This window comes from Dipodomys spectabilis, unplaced genomic scaffold (genome assembly GCF_019054845.1).
Source record: "Dipodomys spectabilis isolate Male_0828 unplaced genomic scaffold, ASM1905484v1 ptg000262l, whole genome shotgun sequence".
In the NCBI taxonomy this organism is placed as follows: Eukaryota; Metazoa; Chordata; class Mammalia; order Rodentia; family Heteromyidae; genus Dipodomys; species Dipodomys spectabilis.
The window spans coordinates 2486834-2512834 of NW_024870939.1; the positions used below are offsets into that span (position 1 = coordinate 2486834).

The following is a 26001-nucleotide window of genomic DNA, read 5'->3' on the forward strand; positions in this document are numbered from 1 at the left end:
AATTTTCTTTTTCTTTTTTGTTGTGCTGGTCCTGGGGTTTGAACTCAGGGCTTCAGTTCCTGAGCTTTTTTGTTTAAGGCTAGCAATCTGCCACTTGAGCCATAGTTTAATTTCTGGCTTTTTTTTGAGGGGGGAAGGGATGCTTAATTGGAGATGAGAGTCTCATGGACTTTCTTGCCCAGGTTGGCTTTGAACTGTGATCCTCAATTCTTCAGCTTTCTGAGTAGATAGGATTATAGGCATGAGCCACTAGTGTCTGACTTTTTTTAATCTTTTAAGTTGTACAAGGGGATTTCAATTTTATTTTGCTTTCTTTGTATGTGTGTTTAAAAAACTTGAGGGTTAGCCAGGTGCTGGTGGCTCATGCCTGTAATCCTAGCTACTCAGGAGGCTGAGATCTGAGGATCACAGTTCAAAGCCAGCCCCGACAGGAAAGTCTGGAGACTCTTGCCTCCAATTAACCATTAGAAAAATGGAAGTTGTGCAGTGACTGAAGTGGTACAGTGTTAGCTTTGAGCTGAAGAGTGCAGGGACAGCGCCCAGGCCCAAAGTTCAAGACCGATGACCGACAAACAACAACAACAACAAAAACAACCTTGGGGGTTGGCTGGTTGCAGGTGGCTCATGCCTTAATCCTATAGCTACTCAGGAGGTTGAGATCTGAGGACCCCAGATCAAAACTAGCCTGGACAGGGAAGTCCATGAGACACTTATCTCCAGTTATCTACCAAAAAGCCAGAAGTAGAGCTGTAGCTCAAATGCTAGAGCAATAGCCTTGAGTTAAAAAAAATAATAAAAGCTCAGGGACAGGCCTAATCCCTGAATTCAAGCACTAGAACATGCACTAAAAGAAAAAGAAAAAAGAAAACAATAACAAAACTTGAGGATCTACTTCATGCCTTTAATATCTTGTCATTTGTTCTGCCTCTGCCCATACAGTTCTCCTTTTATAGCTCATACCTTTACTGTTCTTCATTGTTGTTGTTGTTGTTTTAAAACCTAGTTTTTGTTAGAGATTTGGCTATGCCTATTGATCCTGTGTTTGCTGGATTCTTCAACTTTGGATGTTTGAGATGAAAAGAAAATCCAGAGGTGTCATCACCATATCATTTTCCAAGTTCTAAAATCTGTAGCCAGTCTTCTTGCCTTCTCTGTATGTTCTGTATTGGTTTCCTCTGTAATGACCAGAGGATTTAGTTTTATATAGGAAGACTAGGAAAAACTATATCTTCATCAAGTGAAAAATACATAAAAGTTTAAAATTTTTGTATGAAATAAAATTTCTATATCATCAAATAGAATGCTAAAGTATAACACATTTAGAGATAAAATACAGAAACTTGAGTGAAATTTTGTATGTATGGTAGCCTTGAGCACTGACTCTATGCCCTTGGAAAAGGCACTAATTCTTTTTCCTGTTTTGGGGGAATAAAACAGTGGGTTGTAGATTAAGCCTCTGCAGTAGAGAGCCAAAAATAAATAGAAATTAGTTTTGAATGGCTCAAATAAAGCAGAATTCTCTTTATGTCCTAGTCTAGGCTTGAAAAGTGAGCTCTGTTCCTTGAAATCATCCAAAGGCCCATGTTGGCTGGACAACTAAACTATCCTTACCCATGACACCATGGTTGTTCTTGGCATCAGCATTTTCAGGTGACAAGAGTAATTGTGATGGATCATAATGAAGCCCATTATTCTGTAAATTAAAAAAACATTAAAAGGAGTAAACTGGTAGTACAGGAGGAGAACATGGAGGACAAGAATTGGACTTTAAGGACAAGAAGCTGAAGCTAACTATTAATGATTTTTGCTCCTATTAGACTAAAGTTGGTCATATGATCACAATTAGCCTCAAAAGAAGAAAATATATACAATTTCGTGGCTATGTGGCCAACAAAAGTTTGGTGAGTTAACTAAATAGAAGAAAGTTAAAATTGTGCTGGAGGACAATAATAGTTTTGTTCTGATACTTTGCTAGAAAATTGTAGAACTTTACTAAATGGTTTTAGTAGTTAGTAGAGTGTAATTGTCATTTCTTGCTGTTTTTGACCTGCCATAGGTGAATAAATGATCTTCATGGTCCGATTATAGCACGAATAGAGAACTGATTTGTATAGTATAACTGTTTGAACTACTTTAGGTAAAAATCTATTTGTATCTTCTTGGGTTTACAGAGTCCACGAGGAATAGGATGTCCACCTGAGTCTGTATGCAGTCACATTATTATTGAGAGCCATGAAAAAGGATGTTTCAGGACTGTGTCTACTCAACCACCACAAGTGAACAGCCACCCTTGTGTTTCTAGATCTGTTGAACCCTCAGAAGTGATAAGAGGACGACGTAGCCCAGCACCCTGGAGAAACAGACACATCAACTTTTCTAAATCACTAGATCAGAACAACCCCCATCTCAAAGTTTGGAATTCCTTGCAGTTACAAAGTCATCCCCCTTTTCAAAACCTTATGCATGATGACTTCAAAATTAGCAAGAGTTTTGGAATGCCATTCCGTGAAAACATAGATCCTTGGTTGTCAGAGATAGAACCTGCTTTTGTGCCACCTAAGGAAGTGGATTTTCATTCTTCACCACAAATACAGCCCTCAGAACCCATGAAACAGTTTACTACTTCCATCACTTTTTCATCTCACCGACATTCTAAATGCATTTCAGATTCCTCTGTTTTTAAGGTTGGTGTTACTCAAGGTAGCCAGTATACTGGAGCACCTGTGGGGGTATTTAATTCACATGTCATTGAAGAGCAAATTTCTCCTAGAGATCTTAAACAGAAAGCCTCTTCCCCTTCATCAATTAAAAAACTTAGTTATTTACCAGATAGAGAAATGACTATTTTAGCAGAAGGGAGTAGGCAAAGCCAAACATTACCTGTTGATTCTGAGCATTCTCACCAAGAAGAAAAACTCTTAGAAAGATCAGGTTTTAAAGTCAGTCATTCTGAGCCCAGAAATGGTACCAATTCCAAGGAAGTTCAGCTTTCTGATAACAATACTCTAATTAGCATGGACAGACCGACTCCAGATCTTCCTTCGCACATTTTTCTTGAACAACGAGAGCTCTTTGAACAAAGTAAATCTCCACATACAGATCACTCTGTGAGAAAACACCATTCTCCCTCTTGTCTAAACCTTCCTCCTTGCATTTTTCTTGAACAAAAAGAACTCTATGAACAAAGCAAAGTCCCACATGTAGATCATGAGATGAGAGAAAGCCATACTCCCCTTCCTCAATGTCAGGATTCTGTAGCTTCAGACCTTCATTCTCCTATTTGTCTTGAACAACATCAGAGCAAAGCCCCAGGTGTAGATGCCCACCGTTTCCTTTTTTCGCAAGGTCAGGATTGTGTGGTAGAAAAGACTCAACATAGACCTAACTCACCCATTTCTAATTTGATAAATGTTGAAGCCAAGTTCAATAATGTGATATCCCAGTCGGCCCCCGATTACTGTCAATTAGAAACATCTGCATCTACTCCACCATCAAATAGAAAAGCACTTTCATGTATTCGTATAACTCTTTGTCCCAAGACTCCTTCCAAGTTGGATAGTGGAACCTTAGATAAAAGGTTTCACCTGTTGGATCCTGCTTCTAAAACAAGGATGAATAGTGAGTTTAATCGTGACCTACAATATAAATCTTCGGAATCATTGGAACCAACCTCCAAATTATTGACCAGTAAACCTCTAGCACAGGATCAAGAATATGTAGGTTTTCTAGGACCTAAAACTCCTCCGGACTTGCAAGCTGTACAATCTCCTTTTCCAGATAGTAAGACTATTATTCAGGACTTGAAAAACTTACCTTCTCAGAATAGCCAGATAGTTACCTCAAGGCAAACACAAGTGAACATTTCAGATTTGGAAGGATATTCCAAACCAGAGGAGACTCCGGTATCAGCAGATGGGTGAGTCTCTTTGTGATAACCAGCAAGCTGATGAAATTTGTGAAGGGTTTAAATATTTAAGCAAATGTAAGTGCTTGGGGAAAATGCAGTGCAATTTTTCTTAAGGGAGGTTATATCTGCTAATATGCAGAAGTCTTTCAAGAAATATGTAAATAAGAGCATATGAGGGTACTGTATGCTGTCAAAGGCCTTTTTTCAAGATAATAGCAAGTGTTGTAAGGAACTGAATTACTGTATAATCTTTGATCATTCAATGGTACTAATGATTCACTAATTGATTTTATGTTGGAAATGTTCTGAAGATCTCCTTTGAAGGGTTGCATGTTGTCTTAGTTGTGTCTTCACGTCACTGTGACCAAATATCTGACAACGTAAGGGAAGAAAGACTTATTATGGCTCTTGGTTTTTAGAGGGTCCAGTCCATGGTTGCTTGACCCTATGGACTTACGTACATCATTATAGCTACTGGAGCATGTGGTAGAAGAGGGTTAATCTCCTAAGTATTTTTTAATCCAGTCAAGTTGAGCTCGCCATTACATGTGTGTGCATGCTTTTTTTGTGTGTGTATCTCTCCTGCTTTCTCTCCCTCTTAATTTTATTTCATAATTTTTCTAAAATGTTTAGTATTTATAAGGAAGACAAAAGCAGCTTTATAGTGGGGAATCCTGGCAGATAACTACTTTAGCCATATGTTAATTTAGCATCACTAGTATCACTTAATGCATATCATCATAATTTCTTTCTGATATGCCCACCTCAAATTGTATTACAGGGAATGAAACCAAACTTAGCAATAAATGTATTAAACTGATCTTATTTAGGCTACTTTTAACACTTTGTTATTTAATGACAAAGTTTAATGAGTTTTATTGTGGCTAGTTGTTTGTATCTTATGGTTTAAAAAGCAACATACCACAGTGAAAAGAACCCTGGACTTCGAAAGGGCAAAAATTCTTATATCTGCTATGGTAGTTAATGGCCATAAAACTTAAATATCCTATTTCATTTAGTCTACATGACAATCCTGTGAAGTTAGTGCTAATATTTCTGTTTATTCACTAGGAAACTGAAATTGGCATGGGCTACTTGTACTAAGTGAGTCTGTAAGAAAAAAGAGGAGATAATCCAATGTTTAATCAAAGCAAAAACTTGCTTTCTTATATAATACTACTATCTCTCTCACAATTATGAACACTACTCCTGACATTTTTAGCCACAATCTTGGACAACTTACTAAATCTCATACTCCTGTGTGAGAATGGTGGAAGGAAAATGAACATCAGTCTTGTTTCAGGATTAAAAATGGTAGGAGACTCTAGAACTCAGTGCTGATGATTTTTAAAATGCTTAAAAATTAGAAAGTCAACAAATTTTGTACAATACTGAAATCTTTCAAAGTTTAAATGCCAACTTACTGGAACTGAATTCCTCAAAAACTGATAAAGCAGCCAGGTGCTGATGAGTCACATCTGTTATCATAGCTATTCAGGAGGCTGAGATTCCAAGAATTGCAGTTCAAAGCCAGACTGGGCAGAAAAGTCTGTGAGACTCCAAAATAGCTAGAGAAAAGCCAGGATGGAATATGTATAGTTCAGATAGTTGAGAGACAGACAAGTAAGGTGTACAAGCACATGGCCCTGAGTTCAAATCCAGGTACCAAGAAAATAAGAAAAAATAAAAAAAAATCAGATAAAGTTAGGAATGAAAAGAAAATAATAGATGATTATAAAAATTATAAAAATGAACCTAATAGCAATGCCATTTGCTTAGAATGTATTAAATGTCAGGCATGATGAATACTTATATTACTTTATATTTAGTATAATCATTGGGAATAGATAGGATTGCCTCAATTTTAGATATTTTTTAAAACATAAGACGTAAGAGAATTTAAGTGTTTTTAGATCACACATAGCCATTTCATGGATTTGAACCTGGGTTTGTCAGACTGTGTGTATGCATAGTTCTACTTTTTGAGGACCTTCTATACTGGTTTCTGTAGTGGCTGGATTAATTTACATCAACAAGTATAAAGGTTCCCCCCCCCCACCCTTTTTTTTTTTTTTGCTGGTGTTAGGGCTTGAACTCAGGGCCTAGGTACTGTTGCTGAGCTTTTTGTTCAGGTTAGCACTTCACCACTTGAGCCACAGCTTCACTTGAGGCTTTTTTTGGTAATTATTTGGAGATAAGAATCTCATGGGCTTTCCTGCTTGCTGGCATTGATATATAGGTCCTCAGATCTCAGTCTTCTAGATAGCTAGGATTACAGACATGAGCCTCCAGCTCCCAGTTTGAGTTTCATTTTTAAAGGTCTAGTAAAATTTTGTAGTGAATCCATCCATTCTTGGGATTTCTTTGTTGGGAAACTTACTGCTTCAGTGTCTAATTATTAGGTATCTGCTTAAGTTGTTTATATCTTCTTGGTTCAAGTTTGGTAGGTCATATGGTCATCTGTATCTAGAAATCTACATTGTTTTCTAGATTTTTTTAGTTCATTAAAAATGTCTTTCTGATAATCTGGATCTCATTGTTGTCTGTTGTAACATCACCCATTTCCTCTCTAATTTCATTAACTTTGTTCTCTTGATTCTTCTAACTAGGAATTAGACATAACTTCTTGTTTTATTCTTTGTGTGTTGTGATTTTTTTTAGGATTCCATTTTATTAGTTTCTGTCCTGATCTTTATCTTTTCAACCTACCAATTTTTAATTTGGTTGTTTTTGTTTTCCTATGAGGTGCATCTGCTGGATTATCTGTTTGAGATCTTTGATTTTTTTTTTTAAATATAGGTGCTTATTGCTATAAACTTGCTTGTTAGAACTGCCTTTGTTTTATCTGGCAGGTTCTGGTATGTTGTATTTTTGTTTTCATTTGATTCTAGGAATTTTATAATTGCCTTCCAGATTTATTCAATTTTGGTTATTTAAAAGTATATCATTCATAGACTGGGCATTGGTGGGTCATGCACCTGAAATCCTAGCTACTGAGGAGGCTGAGATCTCATCATGGTTTGAAGCCATGGGCAAGAAAAGTATATTGAACTCTTATCTCCAATTAGCCAGCAAAAACCCCCCAGAAGCAGAGCTCTGGCTCAAGTGGTAGAATGCTAGCCTTGAGTGAAAAAGCTGAGAGATAATGTTTAGACTAGGCCCTGAGTTCAAGCCCCGGTACTGGTGTTTACACACAAATGTATAGTGTTCAATCTCCCTGTGTTTGTATACTTGTCTTAGATAACAACTTCAGATTTTTTTTTTTGTATTAACAAATACAAATTCTCTTCATCTCCATTTATTTCTCTTCTCACTAAACTCACATCCCAAATGTTCTTTTTTACATTGCTGTCATTCATTGTTTAAAATTATATGCTAATTGTTCAAAAGAGTTTTACATTTCACAATTCATATATACATGCTTTAATCAAACAGATCCTCTTATGCAATTTCTTCATCTCCCGACCTTGTTATTCAATAGCATTCAATGGATTTCATTCTGCTATTTTCGTTTCAGATGATGTATTTTGATATTTTTGTATGCTTGTCTCTGAGGCTTGAATTCATGGTCTGGGTGTGCCCCTTAGCTTTTTCACTCAAAATTAGTGCTGGACTCTTTGAGCCAAAGCTCCATTCTGGCATGTTGGTCATTTATTGACTGGTTTTACAGGCTTTCCTGCCTGGACTGGGTTTGAACTTCACTCCTTAGATCTCAGACTCCTAAGTAGCTAGGATTGCAGATTATTGGCACCCAGCTATTTGATATTTTTCACCCTCTTAACATCTGCAATCCCTGCAAATAGTCCCACAATTACAAACATATTCTCTCTTTATGTGTATCTATGCGTGTTTGTATGTATATGTATGTTTGCATGTATGTTTTATCTTTTAGACCTAGTGTCCACATAGGAGAGAAAACATGTGACTTGTGTCCTGAACCTGGCGTACTTTCCTTAACATGATGAGAATTCCATCTATTTTCCTGAAAACCGAATTTTTTCTTTTTCTTTTTTTCTTTGGGTCCGGTCGTGGGACCTGAACTCTGGGCCTGAGTGCTGTCCCTCAGCTCTTCAGCTCAAGGCTAGCACTCTACCACTTGAGCCACAGCACCACTTCTGGCTTTTTTCTTTTTGCTTATGTGGTGCTGAGGAATCGAACCCAGGGCCTCAGGCATGCAAGGCAAGCGCTCTACCACTAAGCCACCTTCCCAGCCCCGAATTTTTTCTTTATGGCTAAAAATTATTCCATTTTGTGTGTGTGTTGGTGGTGGTGGGGTGCTATTTTGGGCTGTGTCCACAGCTTAGATACTGTGAAAAGTGCTGCAATAAATGGGTATGCATGTGCCTGTATTATATCCTGACTTACATTTCTTTGGATATATGCCCAAGACAGATATCACTAGATCATATAGTAGTTCTGTTTAGTTTTCTAAAAAACCTCCATACTGATTTCCATAGTGGCTAATAACAAAGGTTTCTTTTTTCCTGAATTGTTTCCTGCATTTACTGTATGTGTTGCTTATGAAAGTCATTTTGACTGGAATGACATGAGATTTCAGTATTGTTTTTGATACAGATTTCTTTAAGGCTAAGGATGTTGAACATTGCTTCATGTGTTTACTGACCATTTGTAGTTTGGAGAGGTGTCTATTCAGTTTATTGGCTTATATGTCAATTGTGTTGTTGATTCCTGGTGAGTTTAGTTTTTTGAGCTCCCTGTATAGTCTGGTTATTATTCCCTTTTGATGTATAGCAAAAATTTTCTGTCTTTTCAGTCCAGTGACTGCAGAAGCTTTTCAGTTTGATGCAATCCCATTTGTCAGTCTTTGCTTTTCTTTGCTGAGCAATTCAGCAAATTCAGTTCTGTTCAGGAAGTTACTACCAATAAGTTGTATTTTGTGTTCTTGTAGTAGTTTCAAAGACTCAGGTCTTACATTAAAATACTTAATCCACTTTGATTTGATATTAGAACAGGATAAGAGATAGAAATCTAGTTTCAGTCTTATGAATGTGTATATGTAGTTTTCTCAGTACCATTTATTGAAGAGGCTATCTTTACTCAAATGTACATTTGGCACATAGATGTTAGCAATTGATACTTCTTGATGGATTGTTCTCTTTATTACTATGAAATGACCTTCTTTATCTCTTCTGACTGATTTTGATTTGGTGGTTGTTTTTTTTTTTTTTTCTTTTTGGGTGGTTAATTGGAGGTAAGAGTCTCACAGACTTTTCTGCCTGGGCTGGCCTTTGAGTCATGATCCTTGGATCTTAGACTCCTGAGTAGCTATGATTATAGGTGTGAGCCACTAGTGCCTGGCTTAAGCTGCTTGTCTTTATAGGCAACAAATTGTTGGCTTATGCTTTTAAGCCAGCTTACCAGTTTATGTCTTATGATTGGAGAATCAAGACCATTGATGTTCAGTGTTATTATTGGAAAGTATGTATAGTGACTTCTGCATTTGTTTTTATAGTGTTTTTCCCCTTCATTTGTTTATCTACTGATCTTGTGGAATTTGTTTTCTAAAATATTTTCATGGATATATTTATTTTTTCTCTTCTGTGTGTAAAACATTTTTGTCTTCAGTTCTGGGTTAGTGGTTATAAATTAATTTACTTCATTGAAATAGTTTGTCATTCAGTTATGAATAATCTACTCTTTGCTGGGTGGATTAGTTTACATTGGCATCTGTTTTCTTTTAGTGCTTGAAGTATATCATTCCATGTCCTTTTAAAGTTTCTGGTGAAAAATATCCTGTTATTCTGATGGGTTACCATTGTACATGACTTGGTGCTTCCCTTTTTTAGCTTTCTGTACTTTATCCTTAATCTTTTACCTATGATGTGTTTTGGAGTGGTTTTTTTTTTTTTTTTTTTATCTGGTCTGTCCTAAAAGCTTCCTGTAATTGTGTGGCTCTTTCTTCAAGATTTGGGAAATTTTTTCCTATTTTGTATATGTTTTCTCTCCATTTAGCTTGTATCTCTTTTCTTTGTTCTAAGCTCATAATTCTTAGTTTTGATATCTTAGTTGTTTCCTAGAGGTTTCATTGTATTTCTTAATTTTTCCTCCCTATTTGTTCATTTGACTTTTCTAACATTACTACCTTATCCAGGTGGTCTGATGTTCTGTCTTCAGTTCAATCTTCTCTGCTAGAGAGATTTCCTTCTTTTTAATTGACTTATTTTCAGAATTTCAATTTCTTTTTCAGGATTTCTTTATTGGATTTCTCTTTTGCATATCCAACATTGTTTTTTTTAAATTAGGTTTTATTAGCTCCTTAAGCTGTTTGTATTCATGTGCACGCGTGCGTGCGTGCGTGCGTGCGTGCGTGCGTGCGTGCGTGCGTGCGTGCGTGGGTGCGTGGTGTGTGGTGTGTGGTGTGTGCTGGGCTTGAACTCAGGGCTTGGCTACTCATACCTAAGCTTTTTTTGCTCAAGGCTAGCGTACTACCTCTTGAGCAACAGCTCTACTTAAGACTTTTTAGAAGTTTATTGGAGATAAAGACCTCTTGAGCTACAGCTCTACTTAAGACTTTTTAGAAGTTTACTGGAGGTAAAGAGTCTCATGTATTTTCCTGCCTAGTCTGGAAACCACAATCTTCCTATCTTAACCTCCTGAGTATCTAGGATTAGTGAGCCACCAGCACTCAGCTTTGTATCATCTTTTATTTATCTTTTTATACATGTCTTGTTTTATTTTGTTTACCATTCTTATGATCATGCTTTTTAGTTCTTTAGGCTTTTTTACTGTTCATTATTGGTAATGTCTTTTGTTGACCTTTGGAGATATCATGTTGGCTTGTTTTTTCATATTTGTGTTTCTGTGTTGAGATTTATACATCCTAGAATACTTTGCTGTTTAAGTTTTTAATTACCTATAGTCTTGCATCTGAAGTGTTTTTTAGTGCTTGGGAAGGAATTTGTTGTGGGAGGGATACAGTGTAGTTTTTGTTCTCCAGACAAGGGGGATAGCTCAGTATATAGATTTTTGCCCATGTGCCCATGTGCTCAGGGCACGGGGCTGGTCCTCCACCACCACTCCTATAGATCCTATAGATGAGAAATAGCTAGCATATCTTGTATTTTCTTATGTATAGATTGATATTATATGTGAATTAAGAGTGGACTGGTCAAGGATCAGTTATCCCCTTTTGTGCTATTCCTATCTTAGGCTTCCTTTCTTTGTTTACTGGAAGCTGTTGTTGACTGCACAGTGTTCTTTATTTAGTCTGTGGGTCAATTGCCCCACAGGTCTACCTGTTTGTGTCTCCTGTGGTACACGTGGCACCTTTCAAAATTTTTCCCTAATATGCCTGATAGTGGGATGAACTAGTGATTGCACTGAGTTCTTACTAGTGTTGGAGAACTGAGGCACTCAGTTTCTCTGTTCTCTTGAGAGTCTCAGTTCTTTCAGATTCCATGTAGCAGTTCATCCTTCTATAGAAAGATTATATTCAAGGTTATTGTATGTGACTGAAGTCTTGTGCTTGCCAAGTTTTTAGACCTCAACCCAAATCCATGTGTCCCATGTTATCTATTTGCTTCCACATGCAAAATAAAGAGAAACAATAAAGGGCAAAGAAAGGCTACACAGGCACGTTCCTACCCCCACCCCCCTGCAACTCCCGCAGCACTTCAGGACATCTTTAGCTATCTTTAGAGGTACTGACACTGGTTTCAAGTTAAATAGGGAGAATTTAGGGTAGGAGATAGATAAAACTGCAAGCTCATAATGACTTTAAAGTCCTTTCATGATTCTGAAGGAAAGGTCTCAGGATCTTCATTTTTTTGGAGTACCCTTTTCTTGTCTGATTTTCTCATAATTCCTGCTTCATAAGTTTTTGATTCTTCAGTAATTACTATGAACCCTTCAGCTATTTGGAATTCAGCTTTTTAGTTTCTCCATCCTTATTGTCTTAGAATATATGCTACGTATTTGCTCCAGTTACACTTTTTCAATGGAAATCTATTTCTTAAGCATTGTAAGATTTGTAAATAATTTTACTATTTCTAACCCAGCCCCTTTCTTGAATGGTGGTCCTTTTGGCTTAAAAAATAATTTTATTGTTACTATTAATGTTGTACAGAGGGGCTACCATTTCATAAGTCAGGCAATAAATACATTTCTTTCTTTTGGACAGTGTTAACCTTTCTTTTGACTTTTGATTGAGAATCTGATGGGTGTTTAGTTCCTTACCTTTGAACTTCTCCCTCAGGGATTAAGTATTTAGCCTCTTCTCTCAGGAAACTTCAAATATAGTAATTTTATTCTTTTATTTTGGTAAATGTAGTTTTTAGACAGAAGAGCTAGTTTGTGTTAGAACTGTTGCCATGTAATGGAACATAGACTCATTTTCAGAAATAGCCATTGATAGGCACTGCTGGCTGACACCTGTAATCTTAACTAAGGAGACTGAGACTGAGAGGATTGTGGTTCTAAGCTGGCAGGAACAGAAAAGGAAAAAGCTGGGCTGGAGATGTGGCTTAAGTGGTAGCTTAAGTGCCAGTTGTGAACAAGAAAGCCAAGACCCTGAGTTCAAGTCCTGGTACTGGTATAACTTAATTATTAATTTGTTAATTAAAAATAAAGTTTCTTACAGCCTTCCCCCAGCTTATCCAGTGTTAACAGCTTACATTTTCTTACAATTTCATTATTAAGTAGTAGTACAAAGCGATTACAATTCTATACATCAGGTTATCAGTATAGTGCATCTTGATTAATGTCACCCCTTTCATTATTTTCCCCAATCCCTCCCCCTACTCTTAAGTTACGTACTTCAGTATTTACATAATGTAGATTGTATATAATGACTGCATTTGCTCATCATTGTATCCTCCATTCATGTACCCTCCTTTATATCTTCCCAAACATGGTTCAGCTTCCTGGTATTCATTTTGTTAAACAATTTGGGTCTTTGGACTACTCTCTTAAGTATATGGATAGTCAGTTTGAGTCTATATACATGTATATATGTTTGTATTTTATGTTTGTATTTTAGATCTAGCTTTCATGTAAGAGAGAAAATAATGTGCCATTTGTCCCTCTGAACCTGACTTGCTTCACTTAACCTACTTTTTTCTGTCTTTCTGTTTCCCTGAAAATGTCATATTATTCTAATAGATGAGTAAATTTCCATTGTATATATGTACCTTTTCTTGATCCACTCATCCACCTTTGAGCATCTGGGCTGTTTCTATACAGCAGCAGTGAACATGGATGTGCAAATGTGTTTACTAAATCCTGACCTGTAATACTTTGAGTACATGCCAAGAGTGGTATCCCTGGAATAGGGATAGTTTAGTTTTTTGAGGAATCTCCAAACTTTCTTCCAGAGTGGTTTCACTAGTTTACATTCCCACTAACAGTGTAGGGTTTCTTTTTCCCCATATCTCTGCTAGCATTTGTTAATGTTTATATTCTGGATGATGCCAATCTTACTGTGATGGGATAAAATCTTAATGTTGTGTTGATTTACATTTCTTGTATGGCCAGTGTGTGGCATTTCCTCAGGTGTTTACTGGCCATTATTATGTGAAAAGTCTCTGTTTAGCTCCTTTGCCCTTTTATTAATGGAGTTATGATTTTTTAGGGGGTTTAGTTTCTTAGGCTCCTTATATATTCTGGATATTAGGACTTGTTAGGTGTATAAGCTGGTAAAGATTTTTTTTCCCATTCTGTGTGCTATCTTTTTAGCTTATGTCCTTTGCTGTGCAGAAATTTTTTTGACGCAGTCCCATTTGTGGAGTCTATTTGCATCTATCTATTACAGTTCCTATTAATGTCCATATTTGTTCCATGACCCAATCCAATACCTTCAATTTTGTTAGTTATTGCTTTAGTATAAATGTTTGTATCCTCCTAAAGTTAACTATTGAATAGAAGGGATCTTTGGGAGATAATTAGATCATAACGGTGGATCTCTTTTGAATGAGATTAGTATCTTATAAGAGGACTTCAGAGAGCTACAAATCCTTTTTGCCCTGTGAAGCAGAGAGCATAAAATGTACCAGTACCCTGCTTTAGAACTATGTGTAGTAAATTTTATTGTTTATATGTCATCCGGCATGTGATACTCTCTTAGCAGCCTGAATAGACTAAGGCAAGAAATTGGGGGTGCTGCTATAGCAAATACCTGTTAATGTGGAAGTGGCTTTGAAAGTTTGTAATGGAGAGAAGCCTGAAGAGTTTTTTTAGAAACACGCTAGAAAAGGCCTATATTAATTGCTGCTTATCAACAGTCAAGGTCAATTTTGATGCATCTTGGAGGTGTGGCTTTGAGGTGTGAGTATTGCATGTGCTGCTCCCAGCAACGTTGTAGGGGTACAAATGCTGTAGAGAGCCATAGAGCCCAGGTAAGTCACTGTGAGAGCAAGGCCATAGGGAGAACCACTGCAGGCATTGTTTAGCAGTCATGAGGACAAGGCTGTCCCAAGGTACCAGAATAGTGCCACCTGGGTATAATTCCAGCCCACAAGAGTTGCTCATTGAGTCATCAGGGAAGTAGATCAACCACAAAACTCTGCATTAGAGGCAAGATTGTTCAAAGCTGTGGGTCCAGAAGGCATGAACTTTCACTCTAGTGCAAACCCTTTAGTTAGGGCCATTCTTGAGAATTAGGGTTTGGGACTTTCTTGGGACTCATTCCTTCTCACCTCTCCCTTTCATTTTTTCCTATTGGAATGAGAATGTATATCCTGTGCTTGTTTGTCCTACCATTGTCTTTTGGAAGCACATAATGGGCTTAACTTCACAGGTTTACATCTGGGGAGTACTTGCCTTAAGTGGATTATAACTTGAATCGATTCATATCTGATTAAGACAATGCTCTAGACTTGATTTTATTCTTTGCTGCAGTGAATTAAGGCTTTAGGATATAATGAATGGATTTTTGTATGTAAGAAGGCCTGAATTTTGATGGGCAGGGACAGAATGCAATGCTCTAAATATTTGTGTCTCCAAAATTCATATGCCCAAATATAATCCCTATTATGATGAAATTTGGAGATGTAGTCTTTAGAAGGGGATGAGGTCATGAAAGTGAGTCCCTCATGAAGGGGATTTATACCCTTATGAACGAGGAAAGAGATTTAAATTAGCTATGTAGTCTCTTGTATATATGGGAACATGAAGAAAAGACACCATCTGTGAACCAGAAAGAGAGCCTTTATCAGACATAAAATCTGCCAGTGCTTTGATCTTGTATGTCCCATGCTCCAGAAATGTGAACAGTAAATTTCTGTTATAGATAATAAATACTGTACAGACTGTAGCATTTGTTATAGCAGTGCAAACAGACTAAAACAGTTGTCAGTCATTCCTTTCTTTTCATAACCTTGCATAATGTAGTGTTAGGTATTTTCTAGATAGTTCTTAAATTTGGTTTTGGCAGGTCTCAGGTTCAGGGAAATAATATCACAGCCCAAGTGCTCCTTTTACATCATATAGGAAATATGATATCAACAAGTCCTCCTTGGTGATGTCAGCCTTCATCACTTAGATAAAGTAGTGTTTTCCAGTTTTCTCCACTATGAAGTTACTGTTTCTCCCTTCTTACACAATATTCCTTGAAATCAATTAATTCCAGCCTAAGTTCAAGGAGGTAGGTGAAGATTAAGCAGGACCACTTTTGGTAGGAAGGTGTCTACTTGTGTTATTCAGTATTCTTTTAAAGAAAAAATTGCATTTACTCCTTAGTTATTTATTTTGACCATTTATTGCTCTGTTCTCATTTACTGTAAGTTCTTTATCATCTTTATACAAATTTGATAGCTAGTATCTATTTTGACCATTTATTGACTCTTGATTTATATATATAAATTTGAGAGCTTCTGGTTTCCCTTGAGAGAAGACTATTACTTTTTTTATTTTTTGAACACTCCAGGCATTTACCCCTGTCTTTTACTTCATAGTGGCCATCTAATAATTAAAAAACTAAAAGTACTGTTTCCCAAGTTAAAGTATATAATGCATTACAAAAGTAAACACATGACCACTTATTAATGTGTTCCTAAGAAAATGAAGGGTATTGTGGAAATACCTTAAGAACATTTGAGATTGCTGTGTTTGCAAAATATTTATGACCAAGGATATGATCTGCCATCTCTTCTCTTTTCAGTTCACGAGAACAGAGTAAGCCTCATTTTTCAGCCTCCTCTGGCAAATTATCATCTGATGCTGTCACTCAGATAACAACAGAAAGTCCAGAAAAGACCATGTTTTCATCTGAGATTTTTATTAATGCTGGCGACTGTGAAGAACCCAGTACCTCAAAGCCACCCACAGTTCCTGTGAAGTTTTCTTCATCATCTTCAGTGCAACAGATTAGTCCTTCACATGGTGCAGATTGTAAGGGTCGTTGTACCAAATTTTGCATGTAATTACCTTAGAAAGTTGTCACTGATTTTCTTGTTATTAAATCTACTTTTAATCCAAGCATTAGGATCTAGATGATTATTCTACCCATCTTTTATTTACATAGTTATGACAAGAGTATCTTAACTTCTGGTAGAGTAACATGTGAAATTTATACTACTTTAATGATTTTTGTAAAAATGCAGATAGTATGCAATAACTTAAAAACAGGCTAACACTTATAATCTTTAATTGCTTCCTCCTGGGATTTCTCATGTATTCCTAATCTATTACAGTATTTTGTTTGTTTGTTTGTTTTTAGTATGCCATTTATAATTTATTACAATAACATCTAATTTGCTTGTTTATTGATGTGTTGTATATCTTCTGCCTCTAGCATTCCGGTTCCTCTTAAAAGCAAAGGTAGATTTCAGTTGAGGTCATTTATGTGCCCTGAGAAATGTAAACATTTCCTGGCACATGATGTTAATCAATATGTAATCAATAAATTAACAGCTGTCTTATGAATTGTTTTGATCTTTACCCCCTTAGGTCAGCCTGTACTATTGCCATACAAGCCAGCTGGTAGTCAGAAGATGTACTATGTTCCACAATTAGAAGCAATTCCTTCATTTCCAGATTGCAAATCATCAGACACTACCCTTGAGAGCTCACATTCAGGTATTAATGCAGAAATTATTCAAAATCTTATTGTTTGAAATTTTGTGTTGACTTACCATTTTGATCACAAAATGTTAAGTGAAAGTTTCGGGATCTTTAAACTTTGTGAAATATAAAGCTTTTCATGTCTTGATCTGATTCAGATAGGTAGTGAGTAATCATATATGCTGTATACCATTAAGCATTTAGTAAGTATTTGGTGAAAATTATATGGTCAATTGTTTCAATTAGTGGACTCCATCTAGGGAAAAAGTTTCTAAGCTTTCTTGGTTCATAGTGTCTTTAATATTTCTATTTTTTTCTCAATCTGCATATAATGCATGTAGAGTTCTTTTTCAAGCAGCTTCTGGATACAGAGAAATTCTGTTTTGATCTAACAACTTAGCAAACAGAACTTTTATTTTTGGCTTTGGTTTTTGAAAGAAAATAGTTCATAAAAAATATGTTGGAATAAGTAAGTTGGAAATGCAGTTACTAACAGATGGCTTATGTACAGCCATTGGGCATTATACCACTTCTCCCTGTTTCAGATGAAATTAGTCACAGCCATTCCAATTTCTTGTTTTTTATAATAGCAACAGCATAAAATCTTCTGTTTCAAAGATTTAACAGCATTGAAAAGAACAGAACACTATCCAATGTTGAAATTTTGAACTGCCTGGAACTTACTGTTCATGGAATACATCTGGTACTGAATATCACTGTTTCCCTAGAAGTTTAAAATAGCTTTCAGCATCATCCTTTGACTTCTTCACTGGCAAACCACAAAGTGGAAAGAGCTTAATAGGTGCTATCTGTGACATGTGTTTTGTTTATTTTTGTTTATTTTATTTTATTTTGCTTGGCTTGGCTTGGCTTGGCTTGGCTTAGCTTTGTTTTGAAGTATAGCGAATTGGTATGGTGTGATGGTTTGATTTGAGGGGATAACATTTTGAATGGTGTATAGGAGATATTTAGTTTACTTTGACAAATAGCTTTCTTCATTGTCCGTGTGTGTGTGTGTGTGTGTGTGTGTGTGTGTGTGTGTGTGTGTGTGTGTGTGTGTATTCATGAAAAAGAGAAGTTGACCTTAGTGGTAGGCAGATTTTTTTTTCTTGTTTTTCTAAGAGACCAAGTAGTTTCTTTTTAAAAGATTTTTCATTAGCATTTATTAGTTATATATATGTATATATATGTATGTGATGTACTCTTTCCTACTCTGTCTCCCTTATGCCCTCATTTCTTAAAACAATTTTAACCGAGGACCAAGTAATTTCTAATAGCAGCTGTATTAAAGTCTTTGATATAACCTCTTAATGTTCTGATTGATAGAGATAAATGAATCACAAAAATGCTCATCAAGTGTGCATATTGGGTTTATAACCAAAATTCAAGATGTTTTCATTCCTTGAAAGATTTTGTGACAACGGGATAAACCATAGGGGGAAAACACAAAAGAAAAAAGAAATCCCATAGTACATTAACAACAACAACACAACAAAGGAAAATGTCTGTGTCTATATCTTGGAGTTCATTTCACTTAACATCATCCTATGTGGTTATGTACTTAGCTATTGAGCTATTCTGCTCATCTGCTAAGATTGTTCTAGACGTATACTAATTATTACAAATAAGAGAAGCCATGGGTCTTTGGGTCTGGCTTAGTTCACTTAATATGATTTTTTTTCCCCCAAGTCCCTCCATTTCCTTTTTTTTTTTTTAAATTGTGAAAATACTGTACAGAGGGGTTACAATTACTTGGGCAAGATAATGAGTACATTTCTTATCAAGCATTGTAGCCTCCTGCTTTATTTCCCCTTCCCATCCTCCCCCTGTCCTCCATTTCCTTATAAATGGGGCAGTGTCATTCTTTCTGATGGAAGCATAGAATTCCATTGTATGTAAGTATATGTATATATATATGTGTGTGTGTGTGTGTGTGTGTGTATATATATATATATCACATTTTCTTTATCCATTCTTCTACTGAAGTACTCTAGGTATCGTATTATATATATGTTTGTTTGAATTAGGGAAGGGAAGGGGAACAAAAAAATGGTGAGACAGAGAACAAAGGGAACCAATACAACAGTGATACAAGACACTGTGTTGGAAATGATCTGTACAACTTGCAGGGGCATGGGAGTAGGGAAAGAGGGAGAAAAATGAGGGAAGGGGTAACAAGTTCGACAAGAAATATGCTCACTACCTTACTGTGTAACTGTAAACCCCTCTGTACATCACCTTGACAATAAAATTTTAAAAAAAAAGAAAGATTTTGTGTGTGGTGGGGCACACACATGCACTAGTAGTTGGGCTTGAACTCAGGTCCTGGATACCGTCTCCTTAGCATTTTATTCAGATGGTGCTCTGTCATTTGAATGGCAGATCTACGTAAGACTTTTTGGTGTTTGGTTGGAGGTAAGAACCTCATGTACTTTGCTTACCTGGGCTTGCTTTCAATTGTGATTCTCAGATCTTTGCCTCCTCGGTTGCTAGGATTACAGTTGTGAGCCACCAACTCCTGGCTGACTGATTTTTTTTTTTGGTCGGTCATGGGGCTTGAACTCTGGGCCTGAGCGCTGTCCCTCAGCTCTTCAGCTCAAGGCGAGCGCTCTACCACTTGAGCTACAGCACCACTTCCGGTTTTTCTGGTGGTTTATTGGAGATAAGAGTCTCACGGTCTCTCCTGCCCGGGCTGGCTTTGAACCGCGATCCTCAGCTCTTAGCCTCCTGAGTAGCTAGGATTACAGGCGTGAGCCACCAGCGCCCGGCTGGCTGACTGATTTTTAAATGCATACTTTCCAGAAGTGAAACAGGCTCACTTAATTTATTGCCGATAGGAAATTCTTTGGTTTTCCCACTCTTAGTTGTAAAGACATTTGTTTCAATGACAGAATATCTTTAGATAATAGAAATCTAGTCAAGTGTCCCAGTACTTTGTGAACAGTTCTAGTGTCCTGCTATTTGTGTACATTTCTGAGATTTCCATCTAGTTGAAGACATTAACCTAAAAATGTAACATTGTGGTGGGTGATGGAGAAGAAAATTACTCAGTGATATGGTGTCTTATGTCATGGGAAATATATTGCTCCTAGAGTGAAAAAATATGAAACTGTATGTGATCTGATCCCAGTACACATTCAAGATTGTTTTTTCATGTTTTTCTGTTTTTTAAGCAAGACTATATATATATAATTACGTATTATATATATATATATACATATGTATATATATGTAACTTTTGTTTTGTTTTGTTTTGGTTGTTGTTGGTCATGGGGCTTGAAATTTGGATCTGGGCCCTGTCCCTGAGGTCTTTAGCTCAAGCTAGGATTATAGGCGCCTTGCTGAAAATCTTTTTTTTTTTTTTTTTAGTAGGTCTCAGGGCTTGAACTTGGGGCTTAGGTGCTGTCCCTGAGCTCTTTTGCTCAAGGCTGGTGCTCTACCACTTTGAGCCACAGTACCACGTCTGGTTTTCTGATGATTAATTGGAGAAAACAGTCTCATAGACTTTCCAGCCTGGACTGGCTTTGAACCAGATCTCAGCCTCTCGAGTAGCTAGGATTAAAGACATGAGTCTCTAAACTGGTGCCCTGTTTAGATTATACTTTTTAATGAAGGAAGTTATCAGCTAATATTCATTTGCTTTTTTCAACAAATAAATACTAAAGTTGGTTGGGCGCCGGTGGCTCACACCTGTAATCCTAGCTAATCAGGAGGCTGAGATCTGAGAATCGCTGTTCAAATCCAGTCCAGACAGGAAAGTCCTTGAAACTCTTATCTCCAATGAACCACCAGAAAACCAGAAGTGGCACTGTAGCTCAAGTGGTAGAGCTCTAGTCTTGAGCTGAAGAGCTGAGGGACAGTGCTCAGGCCCAGAGTTCAAGGCCCACGACTGACCCTCCCCCCCAAAAAAAAAGATTAAAAAAAAATTAAAGTTGTGGGCTGGGAAGGTGACTCAGTGGTAGAGTGCTTGCCTTGCATGCATGAGGCCCTGGGTTCGATTCCTCAGCACCACATAAGCAGAAAAAAAGCCGGAAGTGGCGCTGTGGCTCAAATAGTAGAGCGCTAGTCTTGAGCTGAAGAGCTGAGGGACAGTGCCCAGGCTCAGAATTCAGGCCCCACAACCGGACCCCCCCAAAAAAAATTGTTAATAGGTTCCAAGCAGATTTATAGGTGCTACATTTACAAGGGGGTGAACAGAGTTACACATGGCCCCTCCTAAGATAGAGTTTAAATTCAGGAAGGGAGATAGTCATCAAACAAACCATAAGTCCATAATTACAAATAGTAAGTGTTAAGGAAGAGTTCTGTGAGCAAAACAAGGGGACCCCTTCAGTTTTAGGAGATCCTCAACCCCCAAGGTGCAGTCTATTTTCTCCTTTTCTGGGAGGCAACTTTTAAGCTGAAATATAGAGGATGAGGGCAAAGAATGGAGGCAAGATGTGTTTTGACCACTGTGCCTCAAACCCAGAAGCCATTTGCCTTCAATGTGATGGGGTGCTGGTGACTCATGCCTTGTAATCTTAGCTACCAAGAGGCTGAGATCCTTAGGATTACAGTTCAGAGCCAACTGTGTAGGAAAGTCCATGAGACTTATGTCCAATTGATCACCAAAAACACAAGCCAGAAGTAGAGGAGCTATGATTGGTCACGGACAAAAGTGCAAGATCCTATCTGAAAGATAACTTAGGCCAAAAGGCTTAGGGGATATGGCTCAAGTGGTAGAGGCCCTAAGTTCAGACTTTAGTTTAAAAATCAAATTGGCTTTTATTAAATACCCTGAATCAGGCAGTAACCCACTGCATAATTGATTGCTAAATAATTGATTGCTGGCAAATTAGTTGGTTTTAATAAGATAACAAGAACAAGGAAATAATAATACCCCCCCTACCAGTTTGATTCCCATGTTACTTCCTTGTAAGGATTAAAGAAATGGCTTACTTTTTCTTCCCATTTTGTTAAAATGGTCTTTTTCAGTTGGTTGCTGCAAACCTCACTTTTAATGGAAAATGGGACAATTTAGGAATATTTTCCTATTTGAAGTTTTGGTTTGATTGCATGGTGCTTAAAATAAGTGACTCCATTTTGGTCTGTCTTTTGCATGAGTTTAGTCCAAAACAGTGACCCTCCAATAAGATGTGTTTAGCAGGGTAATGTTAGAATAGTGGGTGAATATGGTTTAAAGACAGATAAAAAATCATGCACAGGCATGTAAACTATATTAAAGCATTTGGACTTTAGTAAGCAAGTGCAATTTTATTTATACTTGTAAGATTGATTCTGCCTGTGTGATGACATGACTTGTTGATGAAAAGTCAGAGTCAATGTAAAGAAAAATAAAGTAAGTCATGTTGATTAGAAGACTGTTGCACTAATCAGTAGCAGAGGTGGAAGCTTTTAGGGTTAAAGTGATGTAACTAATAGAATTACCTTTTAGTTTGGAAATAGCATATGGTGATAGCATATGGAAAGAAAAAGGATAAGGGTGTGTGAAGAATGATCTTTAGTTTTCTAGAGTGAGAAACTGGATGAGTAGAATTGCCTTTTGTTAAAAAGGTGGTTGAAGAAGAAGAAGATTTATGAAAGGTGAACAAAATATCTGTTGTGGTTATGTTACAGATCAGATTCCTATAATACAAGGAATCCTGCATTTGAAAAGAAAATCTATTTTGTAAAAGACAGTTCTGCAGTTACTACAGAATTTTTTTTTTTTTTTTTGAGAAGGGGGTGATAATGAACTTTTCACCTGGGGCTTCATACTTTCTAGACTCCAACCCTTTTTTGCTTTAATTATTTTTAGGCAAGTTCTCATGCCTTTCTACCTTTCTCCTCAGACCAGAAAAGCCTATTTCTCAATCCTCAAGGTATAATCTATTTTCTTCTTCCTTCAAAAACTTTTTGGAATGCTGGAAGTAGCCTTCTTCCTGAAAATAATGCTTCACTTTTTATGTCTTGATGTCATTTGCTTCTTTGCTGGCATTTATTCCAAATGTCTGATAGCTTTAGTTTGGTTGACATAGCCTAATTTACTCTGTAACACTCCTGTCACAGTGCTTCTTTCATAGATGTTTTCTGAGAGGCAATTTGTTTAGACTTCTTTCTCAACTTGAAGTCTGTGTTAGTGTTTATTTTTTTCCCCTACATTTTTTTTTTATAGGATCCAATGATGCTGTTGCTCCAGACTTTCCAGCTCAAGTGCTAGGCACAAGGGATGATAACCCCCCAGACACCGTAAATATTAAACATGAAGAAGGGATCTACAGTAAAAGAGCAGTAACTAAGGCATCCTTCTTGGTTGGAAAAAAGCCCTTTCAGAAAGGTGATGCAGGTAATGACACTTTGTGTATTCTGTGACCTGTCCCCCTTTTCATTTAGGTGAGAATATTGTATAGGCTTTAACCTTTTACTGATTCATTATGTGCTCTTTTTTCTTGATATTATATTGGGCATATAGAAGAAAGTAAGATATTAATCTAATCCTTTAAAAAGAGCTGGGCACCAGTGGTTCCTTCCAGTAGACTATTGCACGGAATTTGCCAGGTAGATAAGTGTAACTTTTATGGGAAATTGAAAAATATGTGGAAGTGATAAGGTAAGGGAATTACTATGTCAGACATCAAAACTTATTCTGTATGTAGCTTATTTAAAGTATCATTTCTTAAAGAGTAAACCGAAAAGTGAAACAAGGGGACCCTAAAATACATTCATGAATGTAGAAGTTTACTATATACAGAGAGGGCAGAACAATGTATAAAGAAATGAAGATAAGCTATTCTTTAGAGCTTGGACAGCAATCAAATCCCAACTTCATGATGAACAAAAATGTATTCCAGGCATATTCAGTGTAAAAGGAAAACGTAAACTTTTAAGAATTTAGATAGTTTATCTTTATGACCATGGGTAATTAACAATATCTTTTTTATTTTTTTATTGTGAAAATACTGTACAGAGGGGTTACAATTACATGGGCAAGATAATAAGTACATTTCTTATCAAGCATTGTAGTCTCCTCCTTTGTTTCCCCTTCCCATCCCTTCCCATCCTCCCCCTGCCCCCCCTAATCTTCCCCCCTCCAACCAAAGTTGTAAAGTTCGTTTTTCCACATAACGACTTGAACATCTCATTGTTGCAATGGATCCACCTGTATCCCTATTTAAATGATTTGTTTTTTCCCTTCCCCTCCACAAATTATACCAACCTCAAAATACAGTGAAAGCAGGGGTTATACCATGGGGGAGGGACATACAAAGCAACAAAAAAATAATCTTATAAATGTGTTAGAAACAGTCACCTGAAAGAAAATTAATGATATCTTAAGCAAGACAAAACATGAGACCCTAGAGAGAAAAAGCACAACATTTCATTGTTAAAATGAAAACTTTTATGCATAAAAGACATAAATTGTAACAGATAAAACAGACTGAGGGCTAGGTGCTGGTGGTTTATGCCTGTAATCCTAGCTGAGAAGGAAACTGAAATCTGAGGATTAGGGTTCAAAGCCAGACAGGGCAAGAAAGTTCTTGAGACTTTTACCTCCAGTTAACCACTAGAAAACTAGAAGTGGTGTAATGGCTCAACATAGTACAGTGCTATCCTTGAGTGCACAAAAGCTCAGAGACAGTGCCCATGCCCAGGCCCCTGAGTTCAAACCCCATGACTGACAAAACAAAAAACAAAACCAACCTACCAGACTCAAAGAATATTTGCAATAATACAACCAATGGTAAATTTTATAAGACTACATTGTAGTGCTTTTTAATGTAAAAAACTTGGAAACAACCTTGTGTTGATGATATGGTGAGATGATATGGTAATAAAATAGTAGAATAACAATATAGTAAAATAACACTGAAAATCAGAGTCATATATTGATTTGGCTAAATCTAAATTATCAGCATTGAATACGATATTGAACCTTTTATAGGAAATTCATTTGAATATTATACCTTATTAACAATTATTAATTGGTTAGTATTATTGCAATCTATAAAAGTTAATAAGCAATCCTTGAGATTGATAAGCTCTAAATTCAATACAAGATTTGAGAAGAGAAAATGACATTATTGATGGCATATGTCTGTAATGTTTTATTAAGGTTAGTTGTTAATACTTTCATATTTATTATGTTATTTATACCTTTGGCATTCCCGAAATGTTTTATTAACATTTAGCGAAGTGTTCTAAATATTTCAGAATACATTTAGATCAAATAGATTAGCAGTATTGAAGTCATATTGAGTAGGAAAGCACAATGAATTTAAAAGAAAAGAGCATGATAAGTAAAATTTAGACTGATTCTTTGGCTTTAGTAATCTCTGTTGTCTTTTTTATTTCTTTGTTGAGAAATAAGCATAGAGATAAAAAAATGAAGTGTGACCAAGAAGAAATAGAAAGATATAAGAAACAAAATTTTAGACAAATTCAAAATAACATAACTACATGAAATTTTAAAAAATTATATGAAAATTCTATAAATGAAATCTAGATGAGGTGTTTTCTTCGATTAAGTGAAATACCAAAATTGGCTCCATAAATGACAACAGATTGTTTTTGTAAGGCCGGAAAGTGTTTGTCTACTTTTCTCTTTGAGAAAAACAACCTGATCTTTTATTTGTTTTTACTTTTGCATCAAACTATGAGAAAAATTTTTATATAACTTGTTATACCTAGAAAAATATGGAAAACTAACCAATTCATGTCATGGTTTTATATAATGAAGCCTGCTGAAGCGATTTTTTCCTAACTTAGAAAGGGCTTGGGATTTTATGAGGGTGAAGACATATTGCATATTGTATCTATTATATTTTCCTTCTCTATGGGATCTAATATGTCATTATTCCAGAGGCTCCAATTCAAGTGCCAGAGATTCTCTCAGGTAAACATAAAGAAGAGATATTTAGTCAAAGAGTTGTGACTAAGATTGCCTGGCCTGAAGGAAATGAATGTTTGCAGAAAGACACTGAAGGTAACTGAACAGGATATTCCTGGAGAACTTTTGAATATGAAACATGTTAATCTTACTGTCAGAAATGTGCTTAGTGAACTTTTTCTCTTTAATGATAAAATAAATTTGATACTAC

At 36.4% G+C, this 26001-nt stretch overlaps 1 protein-coding gene across 1 annotated transcript in view; it reads left to right on the top strand.

The window, feature by feature from the left end:
- The window catches only part of Alms1 (ALMS1 centrosome and basal body associated protein), a 125618-nt gene that overhangs the window by 57932 nt on the left and 41685 nt on the right, over positions 1-26001 (top strand). Inside the window, exons 12-16 of the mRNA XM_042699701.1 lie at positions 2172-3916; positions 16023-16252; positions 16811-16939; positions 23079-23249; positions 25764-25886. Coding sequence (XP_042555635.1) covers positions 2172-3916; positions 16023-16252; positions 16811-16939; positions 23079-23249; positions 25764-25886 — 2398 coding nt within the window. The remainder of the gene's footprint in view (positions 1-2171; positions 3917-16022; positions 16253-16810; positions 16940-23078; positions 23250-25763; positions 25887-26001) is intronic.